At 38.9% G+C, this 14,098-nt stretch overlaps 1 protein-coding gene across 4 annotated transcripts in view; it reads right to left on the bottom strand.

Moving 5' to 3' along the window:
• insyn2ab (inhibitory synaptic factor 2Ab) overlaps positions 1-14,098 on the bottom strand; it is a 54,386-nt gene that overhangs the window by 35,233 nt on the left and 5,055 nt on the right. For 3 of the 4 annotated variants that reach the window (XR_008909179.1, XM_056768787.1, XM_056768788.1), the window contains exon 2: positions 5,511-6,630. Coding sequence is in view for 2 of the 4 variants with exons in the window: in XM_056768787.1 (XP_056624765.1) it covers positions 5,511-6,625 (1,115 nt within the window). In the remaining 2 variants the exon portion in view is untranslated. Of the gene's footprint in view, positions 1-4,919; positions 5,038-5,510; positions 6,631-14,098 lie in introns of all 4 variants that reach the window. The other variant, XR_008909180.1, reaches the window with a different exon arrangement.

The raw sequence follows: 14,098 nt of genomic DNA, 5'->3' as shown, positions 1-14,098 counted from the left end.
GGTCATGGGGGCACTTACTATTGCCGTTATGATTGGTCAGATCACCTGTCAATCAAACTGCTTGCAAAGGGTCAATTGAACGTCTACTTTTTCAGTCAGTTAAGCATTTACTCACATTTACTTAATAATACTCCATCAAACGATCTAAATCCTTTTCTTCAATTCTTTCTCAACTGCCTGTACTTATTTAGACTTATTAAAACAGCATATCTGGATATACAGGCAATCCAGCCGGTGGTCCAGCCGACAATCCAGCCGGCATTCCAGCTGGCTTTCCCCCAAGCGGCGTTCCAGTCTGCCTTTCTCCAGACTCGGTTCAGCCGGTTTTCGGCCTGGCATCGGGTCAAGGACAATCACACGACCCCAGCCATGTCAGGCCCTTCCTGTCCTGCCCCTCCCTTTGCTCCCCGCTCCGAGATCCCTAGTCCCTCCTTAATCTCCTCCCCATGTCCCACCCACACCTAGTTTCCCCAAATTCAGTCCTCAGATTTCACCTCCTCCCCTCTCATTGATTCTGTTTTGTTGTGCCACCCCAACCCCTTCATTGTTTCCTCCATGTTCCCTCTCAGTTGTTGTGTTTGTTGTGCATGTTTGTGGTGTTTGTCCTCTTGTCTGTCTGTCTTGTCCCGCTGAGTGGTTTCTCCCTTGGGCCGCAAAGAGGGCAACGTCATGACCCTGTCCTTCTTGTCAGGAGTTTTCCTGATCTTTGGACAAGGATGTGTCAGTGCCATGTATTGTGTGCTTGTTTTTTTGTGTGTGGAAACATGTGGCCTTGGATATGACTTTGAGGCACATGTTCTGCTGCCTTGGGTCTTGGCCCCGCCCCTTGTTTTCCCGTCATCTGGTCACTTAGTGTTCCTTGCCCCTCACCTGCCCCATGTAATCTCCTTATTAGTTCCCGCTTGTGTTTCATGCCCCTCACCTGCCCCATGTAATCTTCCTGTTAGTCTCCCATTAGTGTTCATTCCCCTCACCTGTCTAATGTTAATTATCTCCGTTGTGCCCCCCCATTTAAGTTTGTTGTATTTTCTGTTCCGTGACGGTTCGTTTTACCTAACCGTGTTCGTGTCCAGTCCCTGTGCTAAATTTATCTTGTTCCCATCTTGCCTTGCTTTGTTTGTGGACTTTACATTTATTTAATCCTTGGACTTTGGTTATGTTTGCCCCCCGAGGGAAGTGTTTGTTTTGTGTTCCTGTTTGTTTAGTTTTGTCCCAATCGTGAGTTTTTGATTTAATAAAGTTTTATCACTGCACTTCGCCTGTCTGCACCTGGGTTGTTCTGCCCAATCCAGACACTATGCATATCCAATGTACTACTCCCTTATTTGATTATGCTTAAATGTACTCAAACATCTTTGTTTTAAAAGCGGGGAGCAAAGCCTTGATCTTTGCACAGAAAGTTTTTTAATGAAAAGAATGGAAACACTTCATTCAAATACAGTACTATACTGATTTAAGTCTGTTTAAACTGGATTTATTGATGGTTTCAAAGCAACAACATGAATAGATGTTAATGCGCATGCACGATTTTGTGGTCTTAACTTAAATTCTGCAAAGAATAGAGTCCCTGTAGAATATTTCTGATAACAAGCAAAAGAAAAAACAAATAAATTACATTAACGAGCTAGATAAAATTACTTTATGTCTACTCAGTATTATTTTGGGTTACCAGTAGAAGAACCATTACTTGGCTCTACCTAATCAAATGTGACAAAGTTACAAGACACTAGGGCCATCCCAAGCATGGGGTGGAGCCCAGTGCGAGTTAGAAGATGCGGAGCCCTATCTGGCTGGGGCTTTTTTTGTCTTTAAACACTATAGAATAAAGTTGATATTTTGGTTTGTTTTTCGTATAAAATATTGTCGTCGCTTTAAAAAAAATCTATTGAGCCACTACGACAGGATCGACCAATTTATCGATGTCTTTAGTACTTTTCTGGACCTTGGCAACAACTATAACCATGATGTCTATGAGAAAGCCTTGAAATCTAGGATGTCACCTAAAATATCTTTATTTCTTTTCCGAAGACACCGGGAGGTTTTAAAACATGTTGTACGTCATGTGGGTGAGTAAAAAAGAACACAATTTAGATTTTTCAATATTTCAATAGTCAATAGTAGTTTACATTTAGCTACATTGCATTTGTGTGAGTATAAATGATCCCAATCTCTCTTCTTTCAATTGCACATATAAGTATGCTTCAACAAATAAAAGTTATATAATACATCAGTAAAATAAGCTTATTTAAGAGGCACTACGCTGTGCAAAGCAGCATGAAAAACAGTATAACTGACATAGCTCAGGTAAATATTTAGAATAAACTCATAGTTAAAAAAATCAATTCAAGATTATTTTTCTTTTTTTTAACATTTCTCCTTGGTGCGGGGCCACCAAGAGGACGATGCCTGGTGCAGTCGCACCAGTTGCCCTGCCAAAAAGACGGCCCTGCAAGACCCATTCAACAAATTGTTTATTTAATGAAATGTATATACTACAAAATTCAACCAATTTTCATTTACTAAAATCATACAGCCAATTTTTTTTATAAATTAAAAAAAGTAAAAATAGTTATATTATTATTTAGCCAGAGTGATTAACAAATACAGCCCGGAAATTAACTTCAGGCCAGGTGTGTGCATTTGATAAATTCCTCTATAAATAACATTTTACTTTAACATACCGTTTGCAAAAGCTGCGACTGTAATTTCTCCCCACATAATACCATTTTTAAATATAGACGAAAGCAACTTTCAACTGTTCTTTTGAGCTGTTCTTTTTCAGGGATTAATAATAGCTTTTATCTCCTGAACCCCTTTTATTGACCTTAAATAAATAAACTGTCACGTCACGTCCAGACAACAGCTGAGCAAAGCACTTCCAAACCTCCCAGCATCTCGATCAGGGACGTCCAGTTAATGGAGGGGCATTATTATACATGAGGAGCACTGATTGTATCGAGTTCTTCCTCTCATCGGGCATGCTGTCAGAGGGGAAGTGGGGTTGGCTCTACGCCTGTGGAAAGCATCAGGTACTGTGAATGCAGGATGACATGTGACATTGAAGTGTCCTCGCGTCGCAGTGCAAGTGGCTTTTAACAGGCTCTGAAGCGTGTTTTCACCTCATTTGCTTCCCAGGTTCCAATTTCAATAGTCACTGCGACCAATAACCCAGATTTTTGTCACTTGTGATAGATACGGTTATCACGCAGTAAATGGGTATTTATGTTGTACACGGTGCCAGTTTTAAAGCTGTGTGGTACTGACAACATGAATGCAGTGAAATTAAATCATATATAAGCTGCTGAAAGAGAAAAGATTCCCTGGTGAATTTAACACCTGCCTTTATTCATAAATCAGGAAACAATGGATCATTTTAGAAAGGGTCTTTGCTCTCTATCTGTGACCTTGTCTGGTAACTGAAGCGTAATACAATAGAAGAGAAGCGACAATACCAATGAATTGCTTTGTAATTCACACTGACAATAACACAAATGTTTTTGACCAACCAACTTCTTAATCACTCCAGACCCAATAAAGAAATATTCTGACACAAATGTATTTGAAAAACTGAAAGCAGCGTTTTATTTTAATTTCAAACATTAAGTAAAAAAAGAAGTAGTTTACCCAATTTACCTAATTTTGTTGGATAAACGAATGATAAATCAAAACCAAAATGTCATCCTTTTAGGCAATTGTTTCAAGTTCAAGGTTAATTTATTTATAAAGCACAGTTAAAAACAGCACTCAGTTTTACTTTCATTTAAGAAGATACAATTTGGGAAAGCCTAGATGTAACCTCCTCTAAACAGACAAAAAGAGACTTCAGGGCAGTATGGTCTTTACGTTTCATAGGTAGGTATATCTGTGTGTCTTCTGTATAACAGTTGAATGAAACCACATGCTTACTAAAGATAGAACCCAAAGGGAGCACATACAGTGAGAAGAGAGCAGGTGCAAGTATGGATCCTTGAGGCACACCACAGGATAAGTGCTCTACAGATGAGGGTACCAATCGGACACAAAAACATCTATTAGTCAAGTATGACCGAAACCATTTAAGGACATTCCCCTGCAATCCCACACAGTATTGTTATCTGGACAGGAGAATGTAAGATGATCAACTGTATGTCAAATGCAAAGGAAAGATCTAAAAGCACTAAACCACTGAGTCACCAGAGTCTGTAGCTAAAAGTATGTCATTAAGAACACGTAGCAGTGCAGATTCTGTACTGTGCATAGATTTAAAACCAGATCGAAATTTCTCATAGATGCCATTCCCACTGAGAAAGGTCTCAGGTTGGTTGAACATAGCATTCTCTAGTACTTAAGAAATAAAGGGTAAAATGGAAATGGGACAGAAAATGTTACAACTGGAAGCATCAAGTGAAGGCTTCTTGAGGAGAGTGGTAACTGTAGCCAATTTTAATTCTTCAGGGACAGTGCCTGTGATAAGGTATTTATTTAGAAAGGACAACAGACCAGGTCCAATTAAATTAAAGATTTGTTTAAAACAATAACATCATGAGGGCAGCGACAAGGTTTTAAACAGTCAATTATGTTTTTAAGATCCAGAAGGGAGGTACTGTAGAATCAAAATTGCACCAGGAGGATGAAAAACATAGAGGTTCGTCCAGCACAGTAATAGATAGCTGGATCTGAGACCTCAATGTTGTAATCTTATCACCAAAAAACTTCAAGAAGCCTTCATATAGTGACATAAATGGTTAATTATGTTAAATTTATTATTATGATGAAGGCTGATTTTAATCGAAAATCTGTATTTGTGTCAGTCATTTGATGTCAGTTGTCTTCTGTTTTTACTTATTTGTCTTTTTGTATTTTGCATGTTAGAAATGTATGCAATGGATTGATCACAACAAATATTTGCAAAAATAACGTTTTATATGTTACTTTCTTACGTTTTTGCTGTTTTATGAATCGTTGCTTTGTTCCAATTTAGAGGCTGAATCCTTCACAATCTGCATTCTAAGACTGAATATGTCGGCTATCCCCAGATTCATTGTGTATCTGTAACGGCTGGATATTTAAAAAAAACTCAGTTTAATAAAAGTGTATATTCTATCTATATATTTCAAATTATGTTTTGCATAAAATTACTGCCGCAATACTGTGCTTGTTAAATTTGACTTATTTCTAAGGTTGGTTAATTTGAAATACTGTTGGTTAATGTTTTTGGCAATGCGTCATATATGCGTTGCGGCAATGCGTTGGTTAATGTTCTATGGCAATGCGTCATATACTCTCAAATAAAAAAAGGACACAACATTTAAATTGGGACACAGCTTTGTAGGTTTTGCTTTCCCAAGCCTTACAACAATGAAATGTTCCCAATACAGTAGCTTTACATTTATATATTCTCTATATTCAGTAGTCCCATAAACACATGCAATGCTTTATTTACATTGAATCTGTACTTGTTATCTTTATCACATAACATCTTATAAATACTTCACCTGAACATGAAATGTTTTATATAGACCATGGCTTACCCCTCTCTCTGTGCTTCTCCTCTTTCCAGCTCCTGTATCACTCCCAACAGCACTTTGATGGTTTCTTGACTGGAACTGATCAGACCCTCCATGGCTTGAAGCCTGGCTTTCACATTCCCATCCGCCCCGGGGAGAGCAATCAGCTGCCCCCCTGAGCCCTGCTGGGACGCTGCGGTACCCAAGTTCTGAGTACTGTGACAGTGAGCCTGCATGTGGGCCTGGGAAGCACAGCTGGCAGAATGAGACAAAGCCTGAGACTGCGCTTGCAAGCCGTTCAGCTGCGGAGCGTCTTTTTTACGTTTGCAGCTTCCTGAGGGACTCTCCAGGCATTCCACTTGTGTCAAAGACGTCCACGCAATAGGCCCGGAAATCTTTGAACAGTCACCTCTGACCTGCAGAGGTTGATCTGCCGTAGAGGAGGCACCCTTGGCACAGTTGGACTGCTGGCCCGCCTCAACCTCTCTCCCTTTGGATAATCCTTTGTAGTGGGACCCACTCCCTGGGATGCCAACCCCAGTCCTTGCGTCCGACTGATCCAAAACTGTGTCCTTATCTCCATCCTGATATGCCGGATCGGGGCAGAGCTTTCCATCGGAGCAGTCCGGCTCTACGCATAAGTCCGTACTGCACTGTGGTGTGTTATGGAGCAGCACTCGGGTCTGCTGCACCCTTCCGTCGCACCTCACCTGCTCCCCACCACCCTTCACACCACCTAGAAACCCGTTATTCTTATCCGGGTTGTTTTCCACCAGAGCGGTGTGTTTGATGACGTTACCCTTTTTCCGTTCAAAGGGAAAAGTCTGATAGCGTTTCTTCAAGTCCGGAGAGGTCTGCACACCTGTGCTTTTGGTGACGTTGGGGATGGACCTGCGTGCAGGCATTGTCATGTACCGTCTGTGGATGACCTTGCAGGAAACCGAACGATCCCGTGCATCTCGATGGGCGGCCTCATTTTGAGCCTCGCAGATGTCTTTGAAACGCACCTGCAGGGCTTTGTTCCGCTTGCGTACCGTGTCCGTGCGACCCCCACTATCTCCTGCCAGCGAAGGACCACCGGATTCCGAGTCGGACTCTGAGCTTGACAGAGTGCACCGACCTGCCTCCTTACTGACCATAACTCCTGTCAGAGAGAGAGAGAGTAGAGAGAGCTTACTCTTGATAAAATGGCAGTGATTGCAGCTCAAACACAGATGGCCTAGTTTTGCCGTTTCCTGAGAGCACAACATCCTGGCAGTCAAAGCTTATTTGAATGCGTATGTGTTTTGTTTAGCGGTGGAAGTCACAGCTGACACAGAACGACCTGCATTCAAGCTCTCTCATTACACCCAAGCTACATCTTTCTAATGAGGCTGCCAGTAGAGGGGAGATGGAGGCTATAGCACAGACTGGAACAGGCCTATTGAATAGTTAGATACAGTATGACGTACAACTCAATGCTCAATGGCAAGTACTAACCTGATCGTATATATTTTTCAAGTGGGTGTTTTTGTGCAAATTTATACAGTGTGTCTGTCAAAAAAAAAGATACAAAAAGCTATTTAAGTTTTAGGTGGGGGACAAAAGTCCAAATGTTTTAGCTTAAAAGTTGCCATCCATAAATGTTTCATAGAAATAATAACAACAGTGACAATCATGCCAGTTGGCCATTTTTTTAAGTTATATTTTTGGGCTTTTAGCCTTTATTATGATAGGACAGCGGAGAGGTGACAGGAAAGTACTGGAAAGAGACAGGAGAGCAGGATTGGCAAAGGACCGCACGAGACTGAAATCGTACTCTGGTTGCCGTGAGCGTACTAGCGCTATATGTCAGTGCACTAACCACTAGGCCATTGTTAAATAGTGACGAATTCCTATTTTATTGTGTTGCAAATACAGAACCATTAAAACCAAGTAACTAGAAATTAAGGTCCAGTGTATTAAATTTAGCAGCATCTGGCGATGAGGTTGCGAATTGCAACCAACGAGTCACTCCACCACCCCACTCTTTTGAAGCACTATGGTGGCTGAAACAGAACCAAGATGTCGCCACGCTGAAGGAAATAACGCATTAACGAATCACGTTCTGTAGAGCAGTTTGTCTGTTTAGGACACTGTAGCTACTGTAGAAACAACATGGTGAAATCCATGTAAGGGGACCCGTGGTGTATGTAGATAGAAACAGCTCATTCTAGAGTAATAAAAACATAATGCTTCCTTATGTAAGGTCTTTATACACTTCTGAAGACATAGTTATGTATTCTTGATGTGAGATCAGAGGAATTAAAGTTGAATTTCCATCATTCATTTCACTATGATTTCAATCTTTGAGATGGCTTCTTTAGTCAATATTAAAGATATAGAGATGAATTTTTCACAGGATGTGTCTGAAAAATGAAAGAAAAAAGCACATCACGATTACCTGGGTCACAAACAAATATGGTAATTGGAGAAACTATGTTTAATATATCTTCTCTAAAAAATAAGATTTCCGCTTGCCCGTGTAAAACTCCCAGCCAGTTTTCTAAGGTGCCGTGGGTGGTTGCCAGGGCACTGTTATCCTTAATGTACGTCCCTAGATATGGCTCGGGTTCCTCCAATATTTCTAAAAGAAGTCTAATGGAGTTTTGCCTGTTTTATCATCCACCAGGAGAAAATCGCAAGTTAAATTGCTTAGAAAACTAGCACATCTTTTTAAGCAAGCTGCACAATTTCATGTCTATAGGACGGCATGAGGTGAGCTTATCCCACACATTAAATAAGATCAATCGTAACAGTGGTGTTAGTCATAGAAATTGCTACTAAATCACAGATCACCAAATGCTAATATTATCAGGTGCATAAATTCCACTTTGTTACCAGGAATACGATGCAAGATAAATGACTCGATGTGTAGACACATAGTGCCACATAGTATTATTTTGCATAATATTCATTTCCCACAGCTACGGTCTATCGTTTATTATTAGTCATTCCAATATCTGGCAGACGCAGTAGGCTACCAGAGAAGAATGCCATCAGACACCTTGTCATCCGTCAGACGGGTGCGGTGTGTTTCCACGTGCGGGTTTCTCTCCTCGAGCTTATCAGTGGTCGACAGTGTCGACAATGATAAGACTCATCATCCTTGAGTCATTAAACTGGCCCTCTAACGATTCAATCAACTAGTTTTTGCATCTCAGAATAATGAACCCTACTCCCGGACAGTTTCTGAAGCCAATCTGATGGGTACTTTCAGGTGTACACGAATATCGTTGCACTGTGTACTTTGTGCGTTTCCAAATAAACTCTTGTTATACATTTACAATCCCCTGTGTCAAAACTATTGTATTTCACATGCCAAAAATTGCAGGATCCTAGCAGCATCTGCAGTCCCTTCAATCTCTGATTTACAGCACCATCTGTCCTTAAACAGATGGAGTTGGCTGATTGATTCATTGATTCTGTAATTTAATTAAATCCACATGGTAGTGGTTTACCTGCATGTCTTGTAAGTGCCACCTGAAAGGCAACTATGAATAGGATTAAAAACGTATGGGCATTCATGAGTAGTCGCTGTAGTATTCAGGGAATTGTTTGTGAAACATCTTGGTAATGCTGTTAAAGGCATGAATAAAACTCTTAAATGAACAGGTCACTTGAAATGATAATTCACTCGTCATTCCAAGCAAGTATTCTGTCATTAACATTAGAGGAGAATTTTCAAGCAGATTCACGCATCCAATGATACTTCAGTGTCCACGTCTGTCTGACTCCAGAAAAGAACCATAAAAGCGCTACTTAGTGGCTCATACTGTATATTTCCTGAACTACTGTACATTCAGTCTTTTGAAGACATAAATTGGTTTGTGTGAAGATTAGACTGAAATGTGTGTCATTATTCACTAAAACCCAAGAACGTGAAGTGCAGCTCTCTTCACAATATAAATGTTATCACTTAGTTGATGCTTTTAAAATAATTGTATGTGTTTTTGGAGCTATTTGTACGGTGGCCGTTAGGTGTCACTGCACTGCAACAGAAGAAAACACATGCAAACACATGCAAACACAAGCAAATTCAGAAAGCTTCTTCATTAGTTTGGCGACACATGCCCTGCAAATACTCGAAACACAAACAAACACAGAAACGCGCTGCAAATACTGGCAACACAAACGAACACAGATACGCTCTGCAAATACTCGCAACACAAATGAACACAGAAACGCTCTGCAAATACTCGCAACACAAATGAACACAGAAACGCGATGCAAATACTCGCAACACAAACGAACACAGAATCGCTCTGAAAAAACTCGCAACACAAATGAACACAGAAACGCGATGCAAATACTCGCAACACAAACGAACACAGAAACGCGCTGCAAATACTCGCAACACAAACAATTAGAGAAACGCTCTGCAAGCTTCACAAACGACAACGGAAGTGTTTCCGGGGGACCGCAAAAACTGATGCACCTGATTGAGACGCGCTTCATTTTCGTAAAAATTCGTTAGTGAAGTTGTCAGCCACATTGAAGGTAATTGCTTTATAACATTATTTTAACTTTCTTGACGTTGGTCCGTAGGATATTATTAGCCTGTCGATTTGAACAGTTTAACAAAAACTATGAGACGTAGTAGCTGCTCGACTTACTTAAACAAGTGTCACTATAAAAAAGTTTAAAGGTTTAAAAAGATGATTAAAAGCTTGTCAACTTATTCTAGTCAATGTGGCTGACAACTCCACTAAGGAATTTGAACAGTCAAAATGAAACGCGTCCCAATCAGGTGCATCAGTTTTTGGGGTCCCCCGGAAACACTTCCGTTGTCGTCCGTGCAGCTTGCAGCGCGTTTCTGTGTTTGTTTGTGTTGCGAGAATTTGCTGCCCGTTTCTGTGTTTGTTTGTGTTTCGAGTATTTGCAGCCCGTTTCTGTGTTTGTTTGTGTTTCGAGTATTTGCAGCCCGTTTCTGTGTTTGTTTGTGTTTTCGAGTATTTGCTGCGCGTTTCTGTGTTTGTTTGTGTTTCACTAATGAAGATGCTTTCTGATCTGCTTGTGTTTTTTTGTGTTTACATGTGTTTTCTTCTGTTGCAGCGCAGTGACACCTATAGCGGCCACCGTATATTTGTGGTCCCTATTAGAAATTTGTTTTGAAAAATTGTTTGTTTTGAAAATTCTATAAACTTCTGTATTTATTTTCCACAGAAAAATGTTATGGTTTTGTAACTAAACATAAGAGGTGAAATCATAATAAAAAAAAATATTTATTCTTTTTATAATTATTATTTATTATTTTGGAGTGTACTGTGTGCAACTGATTGAGATATTAAAGTGATGGATCAGCCAAAAATGATCATTATTAACTCACCCTCTTGTCATTTCAAACCTGATTTGTTTTCTTTTCGCAGAGCACAAAATAAGATATTTTGAAGAATGTTGGTAACTGAACAATCGTAACATAACCAATGCAAGTGAATGGGTACCAAAATGTCTTTTTATGTTCTACAAAAGAGAGAAAGTCATACATGTCTAAAAGGACAAGAGGGTGAGGAAATGATGACAAAATTTATATTTTTGGGTGAACTATCACTTTAATAATCACTATCAGGGACCTCGGCAATATAGCCATATTTTAATAGTGTTCCTTTACGTCATAAATTGCTGTCATCATTACTGTCATCATCAATAATATACAGTGAATATTTTTCATCCATAGGGCACTCACCAAAAATACCTTTACATTAAGCTGATGAAACAGTGACTGCATTTTAATAGTTATTTTTTTCCATTATCTCTCTCTCTCTCTAGCCACACACACAGAGGTCTCCCTCTAACCCTGTCAATTTGGCCACGTCAACCCCAGGATTATGAGTAATGCATTGAATCTAAAATTGCAAAAGTAATCCTCTTAATTCTCCTCATGCACTTTAGTTGGATCTCGGTTCAAACGGGCCCGCTGGTCCTACTGAAAACGGCTGTTGAAAAGAAAATACTTTAAACAGCTGTGTCATTTCTAGCTTTTTCAATGCTTTTATTTAATAATTTAACACACAATACTATTCCGCCTTGTCTTGAAATGGATACATCTCAGAGCCGAAGGCATTTACAGAGAATGTTCCAATGCTCATCCTTTGGAAAAGGAGAAAAGTTTCAAAAAATCTTTAAAACAGGATTCATACACTATAATAAATATTGTTTGTAATCAAAAACTCAGATATTTTTATGCTTTGTTTCGAACCTCAGTTTGTTTGTAAATCCTATCAACTTGGAGCACAAAATGATATAAAATTTCGAAAGACACCTCTGATATGGAGGTCAGTTACACTAGAGACTTTGTATCAAAAATCTATTTTAATCTTTTGGAGGATAATAAGATTGCCTGTGGATTTTCGAGCTGATTGGACTTTTACACCAAAGTGATGAAATTAGTATCCCTTTTACAGAGATTTAACGGCACAGGCCGGTTTTATTGTTCTGCTTGTGTCAAGAGCTTAATTTTATGATATCGTGCTCAGCTGTTGTGTTAAACCTAGAACTATTGTTCATGTTTTGTAATGCAAATGAAGCTTGATGTGTGAACAACACACTGTAATGTTTAGCAGTATAATAATGGTGCTAATGTTTAGAAATACAATGAAGTTATTTCCAATAAACAATAATATGCCTCATGTATTTTATGAACCATAAAGTCTTAGATATAGAAACTAGAAACTATAAAACAATATGAACAATCATATTTTACAATGATACATTATATTGTGCAGGCAGAGGGAATGCAGAATATCTTTACTGTAATCGATAGTTTTCTATAAATGTATGTGTGTGTTTGGGGTAGCCGATGGACTGTTGCTCTGAATGTGCAATGCGAGCCCATATTGACTGCTCCATTCACAATAGAAATTATTTTGAGAAATGTGCCTGTAGCTTAAAGATATACACTGTTCAGTTACTAAAAGCAAAAGAATATAGGATTTCATATTAAAATACTCAACAAATGAATAAAACATTGTTTGTTGAAGCAATTATTTTGAATAGTATCTACCTGGCATTATACTGCACATAATTTTCAATCAAAACTCATTTATTTTGCCATTTTATACTTAATACTTAAAACTCTTTTGTTTGATGCTGCTTTTTTTCTTAAAAAAAATGAGAAAAGGAGTACAAAGGCGATGTTAGATTAATCAGAACTTGTGGATGGGAGCAGTAACTACTACGGTACATCTTCTAGCTGCCTCTGGCATAGATAAAACCGACTGTCTGTTAAATCATGATGAGGTCTTGAGGCCTCCCTGTCTGTTGCTCTTTTGATAACACACTAAACTGACATTCATTACGCCGCTTTGAAGAAAGGTTGATCACTTTGTCCTACAATATTGTTCGAAATGTCACAGACGTCACAATGTGATGTATTTCTAATGACACATGACAATTAATTAGCATTACAGCTCATCTGAAAAAATAAAGGCTGACCTGTTTTTTACTGGTTTGTATTGGTCATCTGAACTTTGTCATTCATTACAAACTAAATGCTGAAAAACTGTCAACTTTTGAGCTCAGCTTGGAGTGAGATGTTTCGGCCCGAGGGGGGGTTATGTTGTGTAGGAACTGCAGAGGGTATGGATGGCTTTCATTAATTTAAGGTGAACTGTCCCTTTAAATGTTGAGAACAGACCGGACAATAGCAGCGTCTCAATTGGAAGGTTGCTTCCTCCAGGGGTCACATTCGTCTACCGCATACGTCATCAACGTTTTCTCATTTCAGTTAAATAAAATAAAAACGTAATAAAAGGAACTTTTGTTTCTCTTAAGATGCTATCATTGTAGTTTCATTTTTACCTTGAAATATAAAGGTTGCCTTTCTGAAGTATAACCTGAAATAATGATGTATGTGCCCAACAAACACAGCCTTCGAATTAAGACGCAGATGTTTATCTTATAAAGGCTGTAGACACTTGTCTTGGGAGATCTTGTCAAAGGAATAAAGAAACTGACAAATAATGAAAAGGTGTTTGTCTATAAGAAGTTATTGTTAAATAATGCATTTTAAAATAAGTTTTTAATTTTTATAGGCTAAACCCCTATAAACAGACTTTCAAAGCCACACAGTTTAATATGTGCACATCTTTTGATAAATCATATCCCGAAATAAAAAGCTGAAAACACCTTGGTTACTATTTTGTCTCGTCACACTGATAATTGCGAATTACATGAATCACGTAAGTGAGATATTTTACATTTAAAACAACGTTTTGTAGTTCTCTCAACTATCTCTCAACATTTCTATTGTTTATTTTTTATTAATATTGAATACTTACTAACCACTAACGTCATGTGTTTGATTGGTCACCACAATGGCTCTGTAAACAGTATAAATCCTGCCTTCAGACATTTGATTGGCCATTGGCCACCTTATTTTGACATTGAGGTCCACTGCTACCACAGATAACAATGGCGTGTGCATCCCTGCTCGAGAAAATGTATGTGTGACTAAAACCAAACTTATTCAAAAAACGAATACTTGGACATGCATCAACCTGATAAAACACTGCAGAAAAGATCTTTGGAAATAAAAATTGGATTTTATAGCTTGGCTCCTGTCATATTTATTAACATTGAGAGGGCAGGGTTTA

The sequence above is a fragment of the Triplophysa dalaica genome, chromosome 15 (assembly GCF_015846415.1).
Source record: "Triplophysa dalaica isolate WHDGS20190420 chromosome 15, ASM1584641v1, whole genome shotgun sequence".
Classification (NCBI taxonomy): domain Eukaryota; kingdom Metazoa; phylum Chordata; class Actinopteri; order Cypriniformes; family Nemacheilidae; genus Triplophysa; species Triplophysa dalaica.
This window is presented reverse-complemented; position numbering and strand designations above follow the sequence as displayed.